The following is a 25,612-nucleotide window of genomic DNA, read 5'->3' on the forward strand; positions in this document are numbered from 1 at the left end:
ATCAATGCTATGCTATAGCATAACATTGAACAGTGTATGCAATTTAATGATTGCATGTAATAGTGCCCTATGGACTAAAAAATTGTGTAAAAAAAATAAGTGAAAAAAACTGCTAATAAATGTCATTTAACCCCTTCCCTAATAAATGTTTAAGTAAATGTTTAAGTTTAAGTATGTGGTATCGCCGCGTGTGTAAATGTCCAAACTATAAAAATATAATGTTAATTCAACCGCGCGGTCAATGGCGTGTACGTAAAGAAACATGTATACGTAAAAGTCCAGGGATTACATATTTTTGGTCACTTTGTATTCCCTAAAAAAATGTTACAAAAAGTGTTTAAGTCCCATTAAAACTAAAATGGTACCAATAAAACCTACAGATCACAGCACAAAAAATAAGCCCTTACACATATACAGAAAAATAAAAAAGTTATAAGGGTCAGAAGAGGACATTTTTAAACATGCAAAAAATAAAACAAAATAAAACCTGTATAATTTTGGTATTGTTACAACAGTATGGACCTAAAGAATAAAGATAAGGGCTCTCATTTACTAAGCTAAAACCCACTAGTTTTTGTCTGTTATTTTTTTTCACGTTATTTTGGTGCACAGTGTCTGAGAAATGTCTGAGACCGTGTGCACCAGGAAAATCCAACTAACACGACATTGCATTGGGAAAATTTGAAAAAGGGGCATGGTCTGTCACAAAAGGGGGAGTGGTCTGTACAAAAAGGGCGTGGTTTAACAGCCCGACCTATTTACTATTGAATTCACAGAAAATCCTGTGAATAAATGGCTGGAAATTTCCACCTAGAAAAAACTGGCCAGAAAATGTTCCTGACTTGTAAATCTGTGATCCCTATAGTAAATAGAAAGGAATTCTACTAGTCTGAAACAACATTTCACATTAGTTATTAAATGAGGCCCAAGGTGTTATTTTTACAGAAAATTGCTCTGCAAAGATTCGAAAGCCCCCAAAAATTACAAAATGCAGGGTATTGTTTTGTTTTTCAATTTTGCCCCAGAAATTACAAAGTACAATTGGGGGTGCAAAAAAGCAAGCCCTCATATGGGTTTTGATTTTTAGAAGGTGAGGTGGGAAAATCGAAAATGCAAAGATGAAAAAAGCTTGTGTCCTTAACCCCTTAAGGACCAAGCCCATTTTCACCTTAACCCCTTAAGGACTCAGCCCATTTTGGCCTTAAGGACTCAGACAATTTAATTTTTACGTTTTCATTTTTTCCTCCTCGCCTTCTAAAAATCATAACTCTTTTATATTTTCATCCACAGACTAGTATGGGGCTTGTTTTTTGCGTGACCAGTTGTCCTTTGTAATGACATCACTCATTATATCATAAAATGTATGGCGCAACCAAAAAACACTATTTTTGTGGGGAAATTAAAACGAAAAACGCAATTTTGCTAATTTTGGAAGATTTTGTTTTCACGCCGTACAATTTATGGTAAAAATGACATGTGTTCTTTATTCTGAGGGTCAATACGATTAAAATGATACCCATTATTACGTACTTTTATATTATTGTTGCGCTTAAAAAAAATCACAAACTTTTTAACCAAATTAGTACGTTTATAATCCCTTTATTTTGATGACCTCTAACTTTTTTATTTTTCCGTATAAGTGGCGGTATGGGGGCTCATTTTTTGTGCCATGATCTGTACTTTTTTTTGATACCACATTTGCATATAAAAAACTTTTAATACATTTTTTATAATTTTTTTTTTAATAAAATGTATTAAAAAAAAGTAGGAATTTTGGACTTTTTTTTTTTTTTTCGTTCACGCCGTTCACCGTACGGGATCATTAACATTTTATTTTAATAGTTCGGACATTTACGCACGGGGCAATACCAAATATGTCTATAAAAAATGTTTTTTACGCTTTTTGGGGGTAAAATAGGAAAAAACGGACGTTTTACTTTTTTATTGGGGGAGAGGATTTTTCACTTTTTTTTTACTTTTACTTTTAAATTTTTTTACATTTTTTTTACACTTGAATAGTCCCCATAGGGGACTATTCATAGCAATACCATGATTGCTAATACTGATCTGTTCTATGTATAGGACATAGAACAGATCAGTATTATCGGTCATCTCCTGCTCTGGTCTGCTCGATCACAGACCAGAGCAGGAGACGCTGGGAGCCGCACGGAGGAAGGAGAGGGACCTCCGTGCGGCGTTATGAATGATCGGATCCCCGCAGCAGCGCTGCGGGCGATCCGATCGTTCATTTAAATCGCGAACTGCCGCAGATGCCGGGATCTGTATTGATCCCGGCACCTGAGGGGTTAATGGCGGACGCCCGCGAGATCGCGGGCGTCGGCCATTGCCGGCGGGTCCCTGGCTGCGATCAGCAGCCGGGATCAGCCGCGCATGACACGGGCATCGCTCCGATGCCCGCGGTTATGCTTAGGACGTAAATGTATGTTCTGGTGCGTTAAGTACCACCTCACCAGGACGTACATTTACGTCCTGCGTCCTTAAGGGGTTAAGGACCAGAGCATTTTTTTGCACATCTGACCACTGTCACTTTAAGCATTATTAACTCTTGGATGCTTTTGGATGAATTTGATTTCAAGACTGTTTTTTCGTGACAAATTCTACTTTAACATAGTGGTAAATTTTTGTCGATACTTGCATCATTTCTTGGTGAAAAATTCCAAAATTTCATGAATTATTAGAAAACATTTTTTCACTTTGAAGCTCTCTGCTTTTAAGGAAAATAGACATACCAAATAAATGATATATTTATTCACATATACAATATGTCTACTTTATGTCTGCATCATAAAGTTGATATGTTTTTACTTTTGGAAGACATCAGAGGGCTTCAAAGTTCAGCAGCAATTTTCAAATTTTTCACACAATTTCAAAATCGGAATTTTTCAGTGACCAGTTCAGTTATGAAGTGGATTTCAAGGGCCTTCATATTAGAAATGGGAGTTACATTTGGCTTTTGGAAAGCACATTTTGCTAAAATGGTTTTTGGGGGGCATGTCGCATTTAGGAAGCCCCTATGGTGCCAGGACAGCAAAAAAAAAAACAACTAATACATACATAGCATACTAATTTGGAAACTACACCCCTCAAGGAATGTAACAAGCAATACAGTGAGCCTTAACACCCCACATGTGTTTGATAAATGTTCATTAAAGTGGGATGTGAAAATTTTATTTTTTACACTAAAATCCTGGGGTTACCCCAAATTTTTCATTTTCACAAGTGGTAATAGGAGAAAATGTCACCGTGAATTTGTAAATACATTTTTCTTCGGAGTAAGGACATACCTCATATTTGACGTAAACTGCTCTGCGGGTGCACACCAGGTCTCGAGCAGGAGCGCCATTCAGCTTTTGGAGAATTTTTTCAGGGGCCTTGAGCATTTACAGAGCTACCATGGAGCCAGAACGGTGGGACCCCCCATCAGGTGGCATCATTTTTGAAACTACACCCTTCTAGGAACGTAACAAGGGGTACAGTGAGTATTTGCACCTCACAGTTGTTTGGAACATTGGGCTTTAAAATGACAAAATATGTTTTTTTTTTATTTTTTAAATGCCGATTTTACCCCAAATTTTTTATTTACACAAGGGGAAATAGGAGAAAATGCCCCCTAAATTGTGTAACCCCATTGCTTCTGAGTATGGAAATACCCCATACTCCATATGTGGACGCAACATGCTGTGCAGGCACACTACTGGGCTAAAGAGTCATAGAGCTATGTTTGCATTTGAGGCCTATGGCAAATCAGTAGTTGACGTTTGCATACATTCAGCAGAAACTAAAAAAAGGAAAACCCACGTGTGACTCCATTCCACACAGTACACCCCCTGGGGAAGGTGTAAAGGGGGGAACTGGACATCTGTAATGGACAGATGTTCCCTAAATTTATTTTCCAGGAATGGATGAAGTGTACTATGGGGGGGGGGGGGGGGGGATGAAACTTACAATTTTACTACTGATATGCCAATTATGTTCCCAGAATGATTACCCAGAGCATAGCCAAAAGTAAAAAATATGCCCGCCCCAAACCCTATGCTCTGAATCATCATTCTGGGAATGTGATGTGTGTGGCTGTTCCTAACCTGTTGCCTCAAATGAGCACACCGCTCAGGTAAAAAGGGAGCGCTGCGCATTTGAGGCAACATAAAAAAGACCCAGATGCTAGTGACTCAGGGACCCTGAAAGAGTTTGTACTCTAGAGACTTGGTACATTGGGGTAAAATTTTGGGAAATTGAAATGAAAAGGGAAAATTTAGTACTGCATGGAAGTGTGATACTCCCTGAAGCAGTTTTTAATGCAGAGGCCCGGATAATCGGGGCAAGTGTCACATTGAGTGGTGATATCCTTCCGAATCCCCCTCCTGTTACACACTCTGCATTTTTTTCTGGGATCGTCCCTTCTTTCCAGTGTGGGGGACCTCACCTGGAAAGTACTGGCCTGGGACAATCCTGGCACCTATATTTCCAGTTCCTTGGGAACTCCGGCCTGCTCCTTCCGGGTCGCCAAAGATCAGGGCCCTTGGGACATATTTTTGGAACTGGAGGAATGTCCCTGTGTTGCCAGCGTACTGGGTCAATACAAAAGAGTTGTTCATGGCAACCTGTACCATGTTGTAGACCACAACTTTTTTGCACCATACCCGTATTTTCCGCATGGCGATGTATGGCTTGAGGACTTCATCAGAGAGATCAACCCCCCCATATACCAATTGTAGTCCAGAAGACAATCAGACTTGAGGACCGTTATTGTGGTACCTCGCACAGGGACAGGTGAGCTGCTGTTACCATGAATTGTGGACAGCATAAGGACATCCCTTTTATCCTTATACCAGCAACAGGTTTACATAGGTAAGGGCACGGGACTCACCCTTGGGCATAGGTGTCTGAACAAAATTTAGAGGGAGGCCTCTTTGGTTATTCCACGCGGTTCCACAAGTGAACGTGGATCTGGCGGCAAGGGATGTGAACAGAGGGATGCTGGTATAAAAGTTATCCACGTAAAGGTGGTAACCCTTATCCAGCAATGAGTGCACAAGTTCCCAAATGAGTTTCCTGCTAAGACTTAGAGTGGGGGGGACATTCTGGGGGTTCAATACAGAAATCCTGTCCCTCATATTACTCTAAACTTGCAAGTGCACTCGGAGGTACTCTCCGCCATACCGCAGGTACCGCGTCCGCTTTGAGAGAATAAACTGGCAGAAGAAGAGTCTTCCCATAAAACTGATAAGAAACTCATCTACAGAGAGCTCCCTGAGGGGTATGTAGGCCTCTCAAATTGTGGCCCCGAAATGATCTATGACCGCCCTCATTTTGTAAAGTCGTAGGCAGGATCACTTCGGGGGGGGGGGGGGGGGACATGCTGCATTATCAGCGCAATGCAGGCATTTCCGAGTGTCCTTTCGCCATGGCCATGCTGTAGAGTGGGGTCTGGTAGAGGATGTCCCCACTGCAGTACTGCCCAACACTTGGCTTTTTGACTAGGCCCATTTGCAGCAGGAGGCCCCAAAATATCCTCATTTCGGCTGCATTGATGGCGTACCATCCATTGGGCCTAGCCAAAAACGAATCAGGGTGGTGGGCAATGAACTGTTAGGCGTACAAGTTCGTTTACTCCACCATATGATTGACAAAGTCATCATTGAAATAACTAAAATAGTCTATTTCTGTGTATCCGGCTGTGTCAATCCGGATACCTGAGTCGCCAACAAACTCAGGAATCCGTGGCTGAGATCCCTCTGGGGGTCCCCAGACAGGTTCACCGGAAGGGGGCTCCGGTACGCTTGTCTGCGACTCAGGAATCTGGATTGACACAGCTGGATACACTGAAATAGACTATTTTAGTTATTATTTCAGTGACGACTGTCAATCATATGGGCGAGCAAACAAACTTGTACGCCCAACAGTTCTCCAGACAGGTTCCAGAAGGGGGCTCCAGTACTCTGGCTCGTCCTATAACGAGCGGCATGGCTGCTTGTACTAGTGTTGGCCACTGGGTCACTATTATGGGGGGGTGTGGCCTCGCCTGGCGGTGTCTCCGCCGTCTTCTGGGGGGACTCAACATCAGTGCTAGATGATGATGAGGAGGATGAGGAAGTACACAGGAAATTAGGATCTTTCTCGTCTTCACTGGCAGATTTGGAGCCGGATGCAAGTAAAGCATATACCTCCTCCGTCGAAAATGGCCGGCGGGCCATCACCTTATTTTTCCTACGGTGGCGGGAAGTGTGTATGTGTATGCTTGGTGTTAACTTCATATAACGGTGTGTGATAAAATATCAAATACCGTTATAGAAAAAAAAAACCTTCGGCCCAAAAAACAAACAAACGCTGCAAAATGTGCGGCGGATCCTTGAGGACCTATTAGGGGGTCGAGGGGGGATTTAAAAAAAAACTTTTTTTAAACTTTCTTTTTTACATTCCTACCTGTCCCTTTACAGAAAACTCATCCTGCACTGAAAGTGGCAGCAGACCACTTCTTCAGCCCTGAGGGGCACAGATCCTGTCAGAGAGGGGGGGGAGGGGTCCCTGGCTCCTTCTCTCTTACTGACTGACTTCGGTGGGCTAGCAGAGCTGAGAGAAGGGGACATTAACCCCTCCTCTGACAGCTGCTATTGGTCGGATGATTACGTGACACCTCTTTCCTGGACCGTTCCTAAAATGGACAGAGGTGTCAACACAGAGCACTGTGGTCAGACAGAAAGGAAATTCAAAAAGAAAAGAACTGTGGAGCATGCAGCAGCTGATAAGTACTGCAAGGGTTAAGTTTTTAAATAGAAGCAATTTACAAATCTGTTTAACTTTCTGGCACCAGCTGATTAAAAAAAAAATATATATATATATGTTTTCCAGGGGAGTACCCCTTTAAGGGGTTAATAACAACAGCCCTCAGCTACTGAAATCAGCTAGGGGATGCCAGGCATGGAGCAGGTTTAAGTTAGGAGCCTGTTTCATACACCCTTAGCAGCACCATGAGGGACTAGATCTGTCATGAGTCACATAGGGGTTGATAAACAGGACAATGCTATTAAAGTCTGAAGTCCTTTAGGGACTCGTTCACACTGCAGACATTCAGCTGTGTAAGTTTGGCCGGATGAATGTCTGCTTGCAGTTGGCGCTGCAGAAATTGTTCGCGTAGGACCGTGCTGGGGTGCGCCATCTCAAATATAGCAATGCAGTCTGGCAGAATTCTACCCAAAGAATGAATAAACATGATCATCCACTGGATTCCGCTGCAGTGTGAACATAACCTGAGGGCTAGAAACGCATGGTTGTTAAAAAATACCCACAAAAAAAAACATATTCGCTGCATGTTTTTTGTGAGGCCAAAAATTATGTGGCCAGATGTTACCTTGGAGTTAATATAGAAATATAAAACTTGTTTTTTTATGTTTTTCCTCCCCAAAGTCCTTTTTAACAAAATGCCCACATACATGTACACATGTTTTTTCCCTCCAGTTCTTTAATAGAAATTACATGCTGAAAAAAGCACAATTTGTAATGAAAAACAATGCACCCTATTTTGAGAAAAAAATGCATCATGGAAGAAAAATAAAGAGGGGACAATTTCTTTGTTTCAAGCAAAAAAATAAAATAAAAAAATTTGTGTCTGTCGACAGCCAAACCCCGTGACAGATGCTTAATGTGCTTAAAGTACCATTTCTAGGTGAAAGCAGGAGAAAAAGTAAATGCACTGCACATGCATCAATGCATAATAGAGTTACAGTGCAAGCTGGATGTACTTCCTACACAGCTCAGTAAACGTATGGTGCAGGGATAGTGCAAATACAAAAAGTAAGCCTGCACCATCAGCAGTAGAAATCAATTGTATATGACAATGGACACCAATGCAATTGGTAGGATCTGTGATAATTCTCAGCCTTCTGACAATAGATGCCATGGTTAATAGCAACACCAGCACAAATATACATAAGAAATGTGTTGGGGTATACCGTCTGTTGCAGGCTTAATTGTCAAAGCAGCCAGAAGCCTTATGAAGACACTGTGGCTGCCATGTCAAATATAGTATGACAGACTGCTATAGGCAGGAAGTATTAGTAGATTTCTGACATGACAGTTCACTAAAATATAGATATATTGCAGTTAACTGTACAAGCAATCAAGTAATTGCACAGAAAAGTTTCCTAGGGGGACAAAAAATTTTTCCATAAGGTACATAAGGCTAGGTTCATACTGAGGAATTTCCGAGTGTGATTTCGCTTAGAAATTACCCTCAGAAATTATGATTCTGCAGAGTACCATTGCTGTCAATGGGATTCTGCTGCACAAACCATGCTACAGAATTTTAGTGGCAGAGTTTCCACCACATCAATTCCACAGTTGAAAGAATTATCTCTACTAATCTTTTGGATAAACCATCCCCACAAATTAGCAAAATTGCACTTATTTTCAATTTCACCTCAACTTTTTTTTTTTTTAATACTTTGTGGTAAAATGAAGGGTGTTGTTACAAAGAGCAATTGTTCCTGCAAAAAACAAGCCCTCATATGGCTCTGTAGAGGGAAAAATAAAAAAGTTGAGGAAAGGAGGAAAAAATAAAAGATGCTAAATGTGAGATTTCCATGGTCACTAAAGGGATTAATAAAATGTTTCATTTGTCGCACAGACATGCCTAAAGTTTTGTTTAGTAGGGGTCTGGGTAATGACTTGAACACTTACAGGGGTATTCCGGCCAAATACATCTTATCCCCTATCCAAAGGTTAGGGATAAGATGTTTGATCGCGGGGGGCCTGCCGCTGGGACCCCTGTGATCTCCATGCAGCCCCGCATTCCATGCAGGGCTGCGTCTCCAGTCTCGGAAACCTCTTTGTTTCTTTTTTATTTTTCCCTCTACAGCGCCATATGAGGGCTTGTTTTTAGCAGGAACAATTGCTCTTACAGGGGTATTCTGGCCAAATACATCTTATCCCCTATCCAAAGGATAGGAGATAGGATGTCTGATCGCGGGGGGCCCGCCGCTGGGACCCCCCCGCGATCTCCGTGCAGCCCCCGCATTCTATGCAGGGCTGCGTCTCTTGTCTCAGAAACCTCTTTGTTTCTTTTTTATTTTTCCCTCTACAGAGCCATATGAGGGCTTGCTTTGAGCAGGAACAATTGCTCTTTGTAACAACACACTTGAAAATGGAACAAAGTGCAATTTTGCTAATTTGTGGGGGTGATTTTGTTAAGGAGTGGTTCCTCGCAGGTTGGCTCTGGGTAGGCCTCGAATGTTAGTGACTGCCGCTGTCCAAATTAGTATGTGCTGAGTGTCGACACAAGGAACAAACACCAGACAAAAGTTTGGTACAAACTCCTTTCTCAGCAGAGTTGGGAGCGCACACTGACTTACTTTATTAGGGAAGACAACTGTTATATAGGGTTATCAAAAGAGAGGGTTGTTTATCACATAAAAATCATTGGCCCTCATTTACTATTCTAAACCCGACTTCTTTTGTCGGGTTTTTTTGTCGCATCTTTGTCTGCGCCATGTCGCGGGCATGGTGCGCCAGTCTGCGACACGATACGACATTTTTTCCCGACGGACCCGATGTGGATTCTCCCAAACCCGAAAAAGGGGCGTAACCCGACATTTCTGAGCTTTCCCACGTATTTATAAAGGTTTCCAACCCGAATTTGTTGAATTGTTGTGGATTTTTTTCCGACAGCTCAGAGGAGTTGGAAACCAAAACCAACAAATCGCACATGCGACAAACAAGATGCGACATAATAATAAACACCAGGGGAAAAAAGCAGTCGGGTAAGAAAGCAAGATAGACTTACAACCCGATTTTCTAAGTAAATGAGGGCCATTGTGTTATATTTTGATAGGTTAATTAGGTATATATGTTCAAATAAGGCATAAGCATCTGTTTAATCATAATCATGTGCATTCTTTCCTAATATTTTCCTTGGCATCGATATTAACTTCTTCTTTTTCTTCAACTTGTTTACTTCAAGCTTGTTCCTCTTTCTTCAGCTTTATTCTTGCGCCAGGCACAGTTCTGACCGCGGGCACCATCTTCAGTTACTTGCATAAGCTGATATATTGGATAAGGGCAGCATTTGATTAGCAATAGCATATATATGTATATATGTATATAAATATATTGATCCTTAACAATTAGTTTTTACCCTGTTCACTGACATATTGCCCCATATTTATCAACCCCCAATTGTCTGTTTTTTCCCACAGCAACGAATCACAGCTTAACCCCTTAAGGACGCAGGACGTAAATGTACGTCCTGGTGAGGTGGTACTTAACGCACCAGGACGTACATTTACGTCCTAAGCATAACCGCGGGCATCGGAGCGATGCCCGTGTCATGCGCGGCTGATCCCGGCTGCTGATCGCAGCCAGGGACCCGCCGGCAATGGCCGACGCCCGCGATCTCGCGGGCGTCCGCCATTAACCCCTCAGGTGCCGGGATCAATACAGATCCCGGCATCTGCGGCAGTTCGCGATTAAAATGAACGATCGGATCGCCCGCAGCGCTGCTGCGGGGATCCGATCATTCATAACGCCGCACGGAGGTCCCCTCTCCTTCCTCCGTGCGGCTCCCGGCGTCTCCTGCTCTGGTCTGTGATCGAGCAGACCAGAGCAGGAGATGACCGATAATACTGATCTGTTCTATGTCCTATACATAGAACAGATCAGTATTAGCAATCATGGTATTGCTATGAATAGTCCCCTATGGGGACTATTCAAGTGTAAAAAAAAATGTAAAAAAATGTAAAAGTAAAAGTAAAAAAAAAGTGAAAAATCCCCTCCCCCAATAAAAAAGTAAAACGTCCGTTTTTTCCTATTTTACCGCCAAAAAGCGTAAAAAACATTTTTTATAGACATATTTGGTATCGCCACGTGCGTAAATGTCCGAACTATTAAAATAAAATGTTAATTATCCCGTACGGTGAACGGCGTGAACGAAAAAAAATTAAAAAAGTCCAAAATTCCTACTTTTTTAATACATTTTATTAAAAAAAAAATTATAAAAAATGTATTAAAAGTTTTTTATATACAAATGTGGTATCAAAAAAAAGTACAGATCATGGCGCAAAAAATGAGCCCCCATACCGCCGCTTATACGGAAAAATAAAAAAGTTATAGGTCATCAAAATAAAGGGATTATAAACGTACTAATTTGGTTAAAAAGTTTGTGATTTTTTTTAAGCGCAACAATAATATAAAAGTATATAATAATGGGTATCATTTTAATCGTATTGACCCTCAGAATAAAGAACACATGTCATTTTTACCAGAAATTGTACGGCGTGAAAACAAAACCTTCCAAAATTAGCAAAATTGCGTTTTTCGTTTTAATTTCCCCACAAAAATAGTGTTTTTTGGTTGCGCCATACATTTTATGATATAATGAGTGATGTCATTACAAAGGACAACTGGTCGCGCAAAAAACAAGCCCTCATACTAGTCTGTGGATGAAAATATAAAAGAGTTATGATTTTTAGAAGGCGAGGAGGAAAAAATGAAAACGTAAAAATTAAATTGTCTGAGTCCTTAAGGCCAAAATGGGCTGAGTCCTTAAGGGGTTAAAGGGGTACTCCAGCGGAAAACTTTAATTTTTGTTTATCAACTGGTGCCAGAAAGTTAAACAGATTTGTAAATTACTTCTATTAAAAAATCTTAATCCTTCCAGTACTTATTAGCTGCTGAATACTATAGAGGAAATTCTTATCTTTTTGGAACACAGAGCTCTCTGCTGACATCATGAGCACAGTGCTCTCTGCTGACATCTCTGTCCATTTTAAGAACTGCCCAGAGTAGGAGAAAATCACCATAGCAAACATATGCTGCTCTGGAAAGTTTCTAAAATGGACAGAGATGTCAGCAGAGAGCACTGTGCTCATGATGTCAGCAGAGAACACTGTGTTCCAAAAAGAAAAGAATTTCCTCTGTAGTATTCAGCAGCTATTAAGTACTGAAAGGATTAAGATTTTTTAATAGAAGTAATTTACAAATCTGCTTAACTTTCTGGCACCAGTTTAAAAAAAAAAAAAAATGTATGCCCTGCATCCTTAAGGAGTTAATATCCTCACTATTGATGTATGTAAAAACTGAACAGAATTATTAGGTAATTAGCTGGTCCCTTATCATCTACATAATTTCCTTCTTTTATTTTTAATTTAATTATTCCTGGTTTGAAATAGCTTTTTTATTCATATATCTGAAAAAAAAAATATCCCTTTTTTCAATGACTAAGCTATTTTCTCTTTTTCTTGTGCTTTAGAAGCTTTTGCTTGTGCTTTAAAAAATGCTGTCCCTGCAGCTATTGCCTGTGTGTCTCTGTGAGGAGACCAAATACAGGGAGTGAGGGTAGGACAAGCAGGGCTCTGTGCAGGCTCCTGGCTTGTCAATTATCCTGCTGTGTGAGCCAAGGGTGTGTCACAGAGCCTCACAGCACAAAGCGCTGCTTGTCCTGAGTGTTCACAGTCCTGCTTGTCCCCACTGCACAGATCCCTGCTTGTCCTGAGTATACGCAGCCCTGCTTGTCCTCAGTGCACAGAGCCCTGCTTGTCCTCAGTGTACAGAGCCCTGCTTGTCCTGAGTGCACATAGCCCTGCTTATCCTCAGTGCTCAGAGCCCTGTTTGTCCTAAGTGTATAAAGTCCTTCTTGTCCTCAGTGCACATGGCCCTGCTTGTAATCAGTGTACAGAGCCCTGCTTGTCCTCTGTGTACAGATCCCTGCTTGTCCTGAGTGTACACAGCCCTGCTTGTTCTCAGTGTACAGAGCCCTGCTTGTCCTGAGTGCACATAGCCCTGCTTATCCTCAGTGTACAGAGCCATGCTTGTCCTCAGTGCACAGAGCTCTGCTTGTCCTCAGTGTACAGAGCCCTGCTTGTCCTCAGTGTACAGATACCTGCTTGTCCTGAGTGTACAGAGCCCTTCTTGTCCTCAGTGTACAGAGCCCTGCTTTTTCTCAGTGCACAGAGCCCTGCTTGTCCTCACTGCACAGAGACCCTTCTTGTCCTCAGTGTACAGAGCCCTGCTTGTCCTCACTGCACAAAGCCCTGCTTGTCCTCAGTGTACAGAGCCCTGCTTGTCCTCAGTGTACAGAGCCCTGCTTGTCCTCAGTGCACAAAGCCCTGCTTGTCCTCAGTGTACAGAGCCCTGCTTGTCCTCAGTGTACAGAGCCCTGCTTGTCCTCAGTGCACAGAGCCCTGCTTGTCTGCAAACACTTCCTGTATTTGGTCTCATCACAGAGAAACACAGGCAATAGCTGCAGGGACAAATATATACACATTTTGTAACCCATTTATATTACAAATATACTTATAATATTATTTTCTACATTATATAAAAAGTTTTTGCTAATGACAGGTGCACTTTAATGATGCAACTTAAAGGGGTATTCTGGGCAAAAACATTTTATCCCCTATGCAAAGGATAGGGAATAAGATGTCTGATTCTATGCGGGGGCTGCGTCTCCAGTTTCGGAAACCTCCGGGTTTACGGGACTGGGGACATGGCTATGGGAGGGGGCGTGATGGCCGTCACACCTCCTCCCATAGACATGAATGGAGGGGGCGTGGCGTGACGTCACGTCCCCAGTCCCGGAAACCCAGAGATTTCCGAAACTGGAGACACAGGCCCCGCATAGAATGTGGGTGCTGCAGGGAGATCGCAGGGGGTCCCAGCGGCGAATCCCCCGCGATCAGACATCTTATCCCCTATCCTTTGGATAGGGGATAAAATGTTTTTGCCCGGAATACCCCTTTAAGTACTCTCATTTCTCTTGAAATCCATTTAAACCGTTCCAGTCCGATATGGACTCATTTACCACTAATTAACCTTGTAGGAAAGTCAGTTTTTTTAAAGTCTGAAACTTTTGTTTTTGTGTGGTGTTACTCAGTGACTGTTCTTAAATGAAACCACACTGCCTGGTGATCACTAGATCCCAAGCTTTCACCTACAGTAATAGTCCCATATAGTCCCAAATGCCCATTTGTGAATGCCAGATCTAAAATTGCAGCCTTCTGGGTTGGCTCCTTAACTACTTGTTATTGTGATAATCCCAGTAGGGAATTTATATAAATTAAATCACTCCCCTCTACTAACTTCTATATCTGAGCTCCTGCAGGAGTATGACAGCCTCCTATGGAAAACATATTTAATCTCCCAAATTTTCTGCACCCTGCAAATGGATATAAAGCAGTGCAACTCAATAGATGGCTGATGTACTTAAGCTCTAGTAAATCTACTCCCCTCCCCTCTATGGAGAAGCAGACCTATGGAGGGAATTTTGACAAAAGGATTTGTGAATGCCGATCCCTACATCCTTTTCTGCAGCATTGCTATCCCCCATACCGAAAGGTATGTTGGTACTGTGTAAAGACATGGCACCTTTACTAGCCCTATCTCCTCTGGAGCAGGAGAGGTTTGCTATGAAAATTTTCTCCTACTCTGGACAGTTCCTGATATGGAGAGAGGTGTCAACAGAAAGCACTGTGGTCAGACTGAAAAGAGCAACTCAACTTCTTCTGGAACATACAGCAGCTGATAAGTACTGAAAGAATTAAGATTATTTCAGTACTTATCCATGGATATTATCACCCTGAGTAAATGCACACAGTTTTATGTTACCTCTAAATCTAATTTAATAGTACACCTGGTTGCCAAAGTGTTAGGTCCTCTTTAGTAAAAGCAGCTTACCACACCTCTAAGCGGCAATGCAAAATGAATCAGATATCTTTGTTTAACGACCTTGTGAATTGGGCTGAGAATTGTACAATAAATATTTGAATATGTGGTCTCCTTGGAATGTTTCAATGTTTCAAGGTTTTATTCAAACCAGATAGACCCCTCCACTAGATATTAACTTGCTTCAGGTCTCTATTCCATTCTTCAACCGCTCCCTTCCATAAAAGCACCTTGAAACCTAAACAATAAAATAAAATAAAAAACTCACTTCTAGTACAGCAAGGGAATCCAGGCTTATAAGCCATTATCACTGGCTGATAAGCCGGGATGCCCTTGCTGTACTACTACTGTCTACTATTTTATGTGGCTCAAACTTTTGTTACCTATTGTAGCAGAAATTAGGAATTTCAGTTTACTAAATTGATATTTTTTTCTTCCTAGTGTGCAATATAAGTTTATGCCAGGAACCAATAAGTTCATGCCCTGATGGTTTAGAGCCTATCTTCTCAATAAATGGCTGCTGTGTCAACATTACGTGTGGTAAGTTGTGAAAATATAATATGTGAAAATAGCTTATAATATCTGGCTCTGGAGTTATGATGTGCTAAATATTTGAAATATCACCTTTATGAATGCTTACAACTATATCTATACATCCTAGATATAACACTAGCCTGGGTGGAACAAAATATCTGATGATTCCCCCGGGCTTATCACTAACAAAAATATATATTGTTAATGATCACATGCTAAAGTTGTAAAATCTGTTTGTATAGCTAACTTCCTTTAATCTGAATATTATTCATTTGTAGCTTTAATCCACTACTGTAAAAACTCCCACCATCACATTAGTTTCAAATACATGTAAGATTATACAACATTTTTCGAAAGTAGTTTAAATATGACCACATTTTATGTTATTCTACATCTACAGATTCAAGTGTATGTGCTAGTTAGTAAGAAGAGGTTTAACCAATCATCCCCATTCGATGTTGACATTGCTAGGTCTAGATCTAAGGCTGGTGATTCAAACCATGCAAGTAATGATCATTTTTAAACTGCAAAGATATTGCCCAGTCTAACCAGTCAGCCTTACTTTCATGTATTAATGCACTTGTTTGCAGGTGTATTTGTAAGAGAGACATTTTACAGATCCTAATTTACACAAATTCCCTCTGGTACTGGCCATAGGGCCAATCTATATATTGGAATGAAAATTACTACAGTCTAGATTGGGTATTGTAGATAAGAAAAGTGTTCATAACAACAAGCTTTAAAGTGTACCTGTTAGGGATGAGCCAATTTTTGAAAACTTCGACTTGCCAGTTTTGCCGAACGTTTTCAAAATTGTTGGTTTGATTCGGCTCAGTTCAACGCGAACCAGCAATTAAATAAACACCTTAAACACATTTCTAACACTGCCTGCTCTAAAGTCCTGTCTAACACTGCTAGGAATGTATTCAATTAGTTTTAAAGGGATTTTAAGGCTCAGTTATGGTGACATGTGGTAACCAAAGCTTCATTAATGCGCTAGCATTTTTTTAGGCTTATTCACAGTAAAATAAAGCGGCACAAATTATCCCTGGTTGGCGTTAGATGCTTGCCAGTGTTAAAATGCAAACAGAGATGTACACAGAGATTTTTCTAGGCATTCCAAAAATGATCCCTTTTTGGGTGTAGCAAGAGCTTTTTAGTCTGTTAAGCGAAGAAGATTGCACAAACTTCTCCAGCTGTTCAAAATGTGGCTAGTGGCTAGTGCTATCCTTCTGCGTAGCATGGGGTGGGAGGCAAAGACAGAGATGAGGAAACACAGAGTATTGGATGGATAGTTGCTTTGCACCATGTAACTTTAGACGTGGAGGAATTCACTGACAGGTGGTTTACCGTAATATTTTCAGAATCCTCTGCCCCCTCATTCATACACATGTAGTCCGAATAGCCTCATGCAGGTAGGGTGAACCTGGGACGGCTGACACGGCTGCTACTAATACCACCAAGCACCTGATTTCTGTTTTTGATTCCTGCTTTGGTGCTAATACGGACACATTCTTACTGCCAGAGGACATGGCATGGAGTCTTCTGACCTCTACCCTGTCCAACATTTCCTGTACCAAACATAGTTTTGGGGGATAGTCTGCATTTGTACGTTAGTTTTCTTACAAGCAGGTAGGTATAACTCAAGATTGATTTACCCCAAAAAATGTATAGCCGCTTGAGAAGGCTAATGCTCATGGGATCCAAATGCTTTTTAGTGTGCTGCTATGTCCCAAACAGACACATGTAAATGGTGTTTGTTGAAACCAATATAATAATTAAGAATAATGTTAAGTTACGTTAAAACCAAGCACATTATTGTTTTTCTTGTGAAATTCCCAATAAGGTAGATGTGTCACATGACCCTCTTCCTATTGAAAAAACAAAAGTTGGATTAAAAATGGCCAATTTCAAAATGGCCGTCATGGTCACCACCCATCTTAAAAAGTTTCCCCCCTCACATATACTAATGTCCCACAAACAGGAAGTTAATATCACCAACCATTCCCATTTTATTAAGGTGTATCCATATAACTGGCCCACCCTGTACAACAACTACTACTTCTAAAACTGTGGCCAGAATGTCAATTACAAGTAAGTGGAATGTAGAAAACAGATATTGGTGTATTCAGAGTCTGTTACAAGTAAAGATTCAACTTTTGTACTTATTTGTAATTTTTTTAAAGTCAAATTTTAAAAAATGAGTCTAAATTGTTTAATTGCAGCCCCTAGAACAGCAAGTACTGCAACTACTAGAACAGAGGCCAGGATTTCAACTACAAGTAAGTGAATAATAGATGAGAGTTTTATGCACCAAATAAGGCACAAATACATGATTAATAACAAGAAAATAATTTTTTACACCTGGCAACACTGATAAAACATTATAAGGGTACGCTCACACAAAATGATTCCGCTAAATTGAAATTCTGCAAACAGTTGGTAACAACATAATCTGCTTGTGGATTGTTCCCACGTGAACATGCTTCAAAACATACACATATGGTATTACTATAAAAAATACAACTTGATCTATAAAAAAAATTAGCCCTCACATGATTAAATCAACTAAAAGGCCAAAAATGGCCAACATATATTATTAGCTGCATGACTAGTCCAGTTGGGACAGAAGTAATAATAAAGAGAATTAAATATTATTAATGGCAAGGTGCTACAACGGTATGATCAGTTCATATTACTGACTTTTTTCATCTGATTATTTACTGTAGCTCCCAAAATCACAACTATAAGGATACAAATTGGGTATCCGTGTAATGGTATGGACCTACAGAATAAACTGTTCCGTCACAAACCCTCCCATAGACTTGCATTGAGGGAACGGGGTATGACATCACTAGCTCCCGGCACCGGCTCCAGCGTTCGGAACAGGTTATTGCAAACTCTGAGCAGCGGAGTACCCCTTGAACCTCTTAAGGACCCATGACGTCCCGGTACGTCATCAGTCCACTCCCGTACTATAACGCAGGGCCACGACGTGTCATAGCGTCAGACCTGTGGCTGTGGCGGGTCGGACCTGTGGCTAATAGCGTGCAGCACTGATCGCGTTGCCGCGCACTATTAACCCTTTAGACGCAGCATTCAAAGTTGAACGCCGCGTCTAAAGTGAAAGTAAAACCATGCCGGTTAGCTCAGAGAGCTGTTCAGGATCGCCACGGTGAAATCGCGGCATCCCAAACAGCTTACACGACAGCCGGAGGGTCCCTACCTGCCTCCATGCTGTCCAATCGCCGAATGACTGCTCAGTGCCTGAGATCCAAGCATGAGCAGTCAAGCGGCAGAATCATCGATCACTGGTTTCCTATGAGAAACCACTGATCAATGTAAAAGATCAGTGTGTGCAGTGTTTTAGGTCCCTATTCCCTAATAAAAGTTTGAATCACCCCATAAAAAAAAACTGTGTAAATAAAAATAAACATATGTGGTATCACCGCGTGTGAAAATGTCCGAATTGTAAAAATATATTGCTAATTAAACCGCACGGTCAATGGCGTGCACGCAAAGAAATTTCAAAGTCCAAAATAGTGCAAAATAGTGTGATCAATAAGTCCTATCAATGCAAAAATGGTACTGCTAAATACGTCAGATCACGGCGCAAAAAATGAGCCCTCATACCACCCCATACGCGGAAAAATAAAAAAGTTATAGGGGTCAGAAGATGAGAATTTTAAACGCATAAATTTTCCTGCATATAGTTATGATTTTTTCCAGAAGTCCGACAAAATCAAACCTATATAAGTAGGGTATCATTTTAATCATATGGACCTACAGAATGATTTTTACCGAAATATGTACTGTGTAGAAACGGAAGCCCCCAAAAGTTATAGCGTTATCTGGTCCCCACTTCGCTTCTATACACAATCCTCAGCAAACACCACAGCTGCCCCATCGCCTCTCCCATCCCCGGTGTTATAATTACCTGCTCCCGGGGTCCGCAATTATTCTGGCTTCAGCGCTGTCGCTGTGCGCTGCCACTGTGCGCACTGACGGTGACGTCACGACGTGCGTTGGGGACGTCACTCATCAGGGCGCACAATGACAGCGCACAGCAACAGCGCCGAAGCCAGAATGATCGCGGACCTGGGCCGGGAACAGGTAATTATAACACCGGGGATGGGGGAGGCGATGGGGCAGCTGTGGTGTTTGTACTGAGGAGGACTGTGTATAGAAGCGAAGTGGGGACCAGATAACGCTATATGTCTGCTCCCCACTTCGCTTCTATATATGTATGCCTCTGAAGCGCTATCACTGACAAGCATTAGCCAGTGGTCTCCAACCTGCGGACCTCCAGATGATGCAAAACTACAACTCCCAGAATGCCCGGACAGCCAATGGCTGTCCGTGCGTGCTGGGAGTTGTAGTTTTGCAACATCTGGAGGTCCGTAAGTTGGAGGAGACCACTGCATTAGTCATTGATAGCACAGAGGCATACGTATATAGAGGCACTATCTGGGGCATATATAATATATATCTACATGCACTGCGGGGGGTATATAACCCCTTAAGGACCAGGCCAATTTTTACTGTAGGACCAGAGCGTTTTTTGCACATCTGACCACTGTCATTTTAATAACTAATATCTCTAAAACACTTTTACCGAATATTCTGATTCTGAGAATGTTTTTTCGTGACATATTCTACTTTATTTTGGTTGTAAATTTTCGTCGTTACTTGCATCCTTTTTTGGTGAAAAATCCCAAAATTTCATGAACATTTTGAAAATTTTGCATTTTTCTAACTTTGAAGCTCTCTGCTTGTAAGGAAAATGGATATTCCAAAAAAATGAAATTTTTATTCACAAACACAATATGTCTATTTTATGTTGGCATCATAAAATGGACATATTTTTACTTTTTGAAAAATTTTGAGGGCTTCAAAGTAGAGCAGCAATTTTCAAAAATGTCATGAAAATTGCAAAATCTAAAGGGACAGATGTTACAGAACTACAACTCCCAGTATGCCTGGGCAGTCTAGGCATGCTGAGAGTTGTAGTTTGGCAATATCTGGAGGGCTACAGTTTGGGCACCACTGTAACAGTGGTTCCCAAACTGTGACCCTCCAAATGTTGCAAAACTACAACTCCCAACATGCCCAGACAGCCAAAGGCTGTCCCAACATGCTGGGAGTTGCAGTTTGGCCTTCCTAGTGGTTGCCACAGTAAAGATCACTTTACTTTCACTTTCATTCCCCCCCCCCCACGTCACTTCCCTACCTGAGCCAGGATCCAGCAGTCTCCAGCGACGATCAGCTGTTCCCAGGTATCTTCTCCTCCAGGTACCGACCTCCATCTTCTCCCCATGTTTCCCTTGACATCCAGGGGTGGGCAGAACAGGGGGGTTACCATGGCAACCCACTGTCCTGCTCTGCCAGTGGTCAGAATCAGTTCTGACCAATGGCAGGGGATAATAGGAGATCGCATCACTGCAACCTCACTCCTACCCTGCAAGATGATCTGGGCTGTCACTGACAGGTCAGATAATCACTATTTTCCGGGTGATCGGGTCACCAGAGACCCAATCAGCCCGAAATAGCAGAAAATCGCATGTTTGAATTGACATGAGATTTTCTGCGATCGCCCCTCAGCATTTTCCTCGGACGCCTGCTGAACGATTTCAGCAGGCGTCCTGTTGCGCGTGGCGGGATGCGAAATTCGCCAGGACGTATGAGTACGTGCCTGGTCCTTAAGACCCAGGGTGCATGGACGTACTCATACGTGCCTGGTCCTTAAGGGCATAATAGCGCTATGCGGGAGGGATATATATATATGTGTACACATGCGCTGTGGGGGGGTATATAATAGCGCTATGCAGGGGGGATATATATATATGTACACATGCTCTGCGGGGGGTATATAATAGCGCTGTGCGGGGTATATATATATGTATGTACACATGCGCTGCGGCGGGGGACAAGACATATGGCGAAGCAGGGGGCAAGATATATAGAAGCTGTGGGGACATATACAAAACCCCCAGCGATTCTATTTATCTTTCCCCACCGCAGCTCGCAGGGATCCCTGAATGGCTCCTCAGTACGGGCCATTCAAGGATCCCAGCGGGGAATTTGAAAATGAAAGTAAAATACATTGCTGGGGAGCGGACCATGCCGCCCGCTCCCCTGCTTAATAACTTAGCCCCTGTACTACTACCTCCAACATGGAACAGACCCTGTTCGATGATGGGGGTAGGATTCACTCAGTTCACTCAATTTTCAGTAATTTCCCGACAGCTCAGAGCTGTCGGGTTTTAGTGTAGACAAATGTTCTTCATACTCCGAGTGTTTTTTCTGTTTTGTCAGGAACACGCCCCTTTTTGTGATAACCACGCCCATTTTGACGGGTTTAAAAAACACTTGGAGTGATGATATATTTTGTCGGGTTGTGCGACCAAATTTGTGTCGCATGGTCTGTGCGACACAAGTTTGGTCGCACAACCCGACAAAAAAAGTTGGGTTGACATTAGTAAATGAGGGCTAATATGTCTACTTTATGTTGGCATCATAAAGTTGAATTTTTTTTTACTTTTTGAAGACATTAAAGGGCTTCAAAGTTTAGCAGCAATTTTCCAGTTTTTCATGAAAATTTCAAAATCAGAATTTTTCAGCGACCAGTTCAGTTTGAAATAGATTTGAGAGACCTTTCTGTGAGAAATACCCCATAAATGACCCCATTATATAAACTACACACTCAAAGTATTCAAAATGGTATTCAGAAAGTTTGTTAACCCTTTAGGTGTTTCACAGGAATAGCAGCAAAGTGAAGGAAAAAATTCAAAATCTTAAAATTTTACACTTACATGTTCTTGTAGACCCTTTTTTGAATTTTTACAAAGGGTAAAAGGAGAACCCCCCCCCAAAAAAAAAATATGTGGATGTAAAGTGCTCTGCGGGTGTACTAGAGGGCTCAGAAAGGAAGGAGCCACAATGGGATTGTGGAGAGCAAATTTTGCTGAAATGGTTTTTGGGGGGTATGTTGCATTTAGGAAGCAAAAAAAAAACACATGGCACACTATTTTGGAAACTACACCCCTCAAGGAATGTAACAAGGGGTACAGTGAGCCTTAACATCCCACAGGTGTTTGACGACTTTTCGTTAAAGTGGGAGGTGTAAATGAAAAAAACTATTTCCACTAAAATGCAGTTTTTTACCCAAATTTACAATTTTTACAAGGGGTAATAGGAGAAAATGCCCCCAAAATTTTTAACCCAATTTCTTCTGAGTATGGAAATACCACAGTTTAGAGACCACTGCACAGTGATTTCCAAACTGTGGTCCTCCAGATCTTGCAAAACTACAAATCCCAGCATGCCCAGACAGCAAATGGCATTGGATGTCTGGGCATGCTGGGAGTTGTAGTTTTGCAACATATGGAGGATCACAGTTTTGCAACCATAGTATGGCGCAAAGGAATCGCGTCATCCAACGTATAAATGCAGCGTTCTGCGTGAAGGGGTTAAGCAGAACTTCTCGCTTGCCGGAGATAACCGGAGTTGAAAAGTTCAGCCCGTGGGATGCCACAGCAGCTGCAATTATGTGAAGGACGGGTATACCCGGCACTCTGCGCGAACCCACTTCAGCAGCCGACTGTATACCGATCGTTCTGGGTAAAGGGGTTAAGGATGCAGGGTGTTTCCATTTTTGCATTTTAAAAATCATAACGCTTTCAGTTTGGCACCTACAGACTGATGATGGCTTTTTTTCTTGCCCCACTAATTCTACTTTGTGACCTAGTAACTGTGACCCAACAAGATCATTGTGTGGTAGAGGTAGGCTGCAAGGGCCCTGCAGCCACCTCCAGCTACACAACAATTGTACAAACAACATCTATTTCTATATACTCATATACATAAACTATATATATATATATATATATATATATATATATTTTATATTTCAATAAATCTATTTTGATAAAATCAAACAGGTATCTACCCTATCGTATTCTTATAAAGGACTGCACTACACAGCACCTACGCTTTTATATCACAGCCCAGGCCTTACTAAAGGACAGCAATACCCAGTATCTAAACCAATTCTACTTTGTAATGACATCAGTCATTTTACCCGAAAAAAAAATCATTATGCGACAAAATGTAAAAAACAAAAGCCATTTTGTAATTTTTGGGGGCTTTCGTTTCTATGCAGTGTATTTTTTTTTTGTAAAAATGAAACCTTCTCTTTATTCTGTATGTCCATACAATTAAAATGATACCCTACTTATATAGGTTTGATTTTGTCTTACTTCTGGGAAAAATCATAACTACATGCATGAAAATGTATAGGTTTAAAAATGTCCTCTTCTGACCCCTATAACTTTTTTAATTTTTTGCACATACAAGGCAATATGAGGGCTCATTTTTTGTGCTGTGATCTGAAATTTTTATTGGTACCATTTTTGTTTTGATCTGACTTTTTGATTGCTTTTCATTCATTTTTTATGGTTTAAAAAGTGACCAAAAACAGGCTTTTACGTGTACACCATTGACCGTGTGGTTTAATTAATAATATATTTTTATTGTTCGGAAATTCATGCACGCATATTTATACCTCACATGTTTATATTTATTTTTATTTACACATTGGGGGGTAATTCAAACTTTTATTAGGGAAGGGGTTAAATCACCTTTTTCAGTTTATTTTTTTTTTATTTATTTTTTTGCAATGTTATAGCCCCCATAGGGGACTATAACATGCACTACACTGATTGCCCACACTAATCAATGATATGCAATAGAAGAGCATTGATCAGTGTTTTCAGCGCTCGACTGCTTCTGCCTGGATTTCAGGCACTGACCAGTCATTCAATTTCTAGTTTTCCTAAATCATTTTCCATTTGGCGTATCCCTCCAGGAACATCAACCCTTTTACATATCTTTGTGTCAACAGCAAAAAGACATACCTTACCATCGAGACCTTTTGCAATGTCACTAATGAAGATATGAAACAAAATTGGCTCCAGTACAGATCCCTGAGGTACCCCACTGGTGACAAGACCTTGCTCTGAATATTCTCCATTGACTACAACCTTCTGTTGTCAGTCACTCAGCCACTGCCTAATCCACCCAACAATATGGGAGTCCAAGCTCAATGACTGAAGTTTATTGATAAGTCTTCTATGTGGGACAGTGTCAAAAGCCTTACCAAAATCTAGATATGCGATGTCTACTGCCCCTTCGCCATCTATTATTTTAGTCACCCATAATAAGATTTGTTTGACATGATCTCCCTGAAGTAAACCCATGTTGTTTTTCATCTTGCAATCCATAGGATTTTAGACCTTCCACAATCCTATCCTTTAGAAGAGTTTCCATTCATTTCCCCACTATTGATGTCAGACTTACTGGCCTATAGTTGCTTGATTCCTCCCTACTACCTTTCTTGTGAATGGGCACGACATTTGCTCATTTCCAATCTTCCGGGACGACTCCTGTTACCTGTGATTGGTTAAATAAATCTGTTAACAGTTTTGCTAGCTCACCACTAAGCTCTTTTAATAATTTTGGGTGTATCCCATCAGGCCCCTGTGATTTATTTGTCTTCACTTTAGACAGCAAACCTCTTCCTCTGTAAAGACACATGCATCAAACGATTCCTTAGTTTTCCTCTCTAATGGAGGTCTTTTTCCTTCTTTTTCTTCTGTAAAAACTGAACAGAAGTATTCATTACGGCAGTCAGCTAGCCCCTTATTCTCTTCTACACACCTTCCTTCCTTTGTTTTTAATTTAGTTATTCATTGTTTTAATTTCCTTTTTTCATTTATATATCTGAAGAATGTTTTATCCCCTTTTTTCACTGACTGAGCTAGTTTTTCTTCTGCCTGCGCTTTAGAAGTTCTTGCCTGCCTGGTCTCTTTCTGCCTAGTGATGTAGATTTCCCTATCTTCATTGCTCTGGGTTGTTTCATAATTACTAAATGCTAGTTTTTTGTTTTTTATGATTTTGGCCACTTCTGCTGAGTACCACAGTGGTCAAGTCTAATGCAATTTTCTGTTGCCTTCAAAAAAGTGTCTTTTAAGTAGTCCCATTTCTTCTGAACTCCATGTAATTTGTTCCAGTATGATAAGGACTCATTTATGACTAATCTCATTTTTGAAAAGTCTGTTTTCAAAATCTAAAACTTTTGTTTTTGTGTGGTTTTACTCCTTCACTGTTCTTATATTAAACCACACTGATTGGTGATCACTAGATCTCAAGCCGTCGCCAACAATAACATTATTTACCAAATTCCCATTTATGAATACCCAATCCAAAATGGCCTCTGTCCGAGTTGGCTCCTCAACCACTTGTTGTAGAGATAATCCCAGTAAGAAATTTAGAATATCTGTACTCCTGGCAGAACTAGCTATTTTGGTTTTGGGGGACTTCTTACATGAAGACCTTCAAAACTCAC

The 25,612-nt window shown here is 41.2% G+C and overlaps 1 protein-coding gene across 1 annotated transcript in view; it reads left to right on the top strand.

The window, feature by feature from the left end:
* The window catches only part of LOC130277496 (mucin-2-like), a 307,722-nt gene that overhangs the window by 278,345 nt on the left and 3,765 nt on the right, over positions 1–25,612 (top strand). The window contains exons 35-36 of the mRNA XM_056528171.1: positions 15,115–15,213; positions 17,433–17,489. Coding sequence (XP_056384146.1) covers positions 15,115–15,213; positions 17,433–17,489 — 156 coding nt within the window. The remainder of the gene's footprint in view (positions 1–15,114; positions 15,214–17,432; positions 17,490–25,612) is intronic.

Source organism: Hyla sarda, chromosome 6, assembly GCF_029499605.1.
Source record: "Hyla sarda isolate aHylSar1 chromosome 6, aHylSar1.hap1, whole genome shotgun sequence".
Taxonomy (NCBI): domain Eukaryota; kingdom Metazoa; phylum Chordata; class Amphibia; order Anura; family Hylidae; genus Hyla; species Hyla sarda.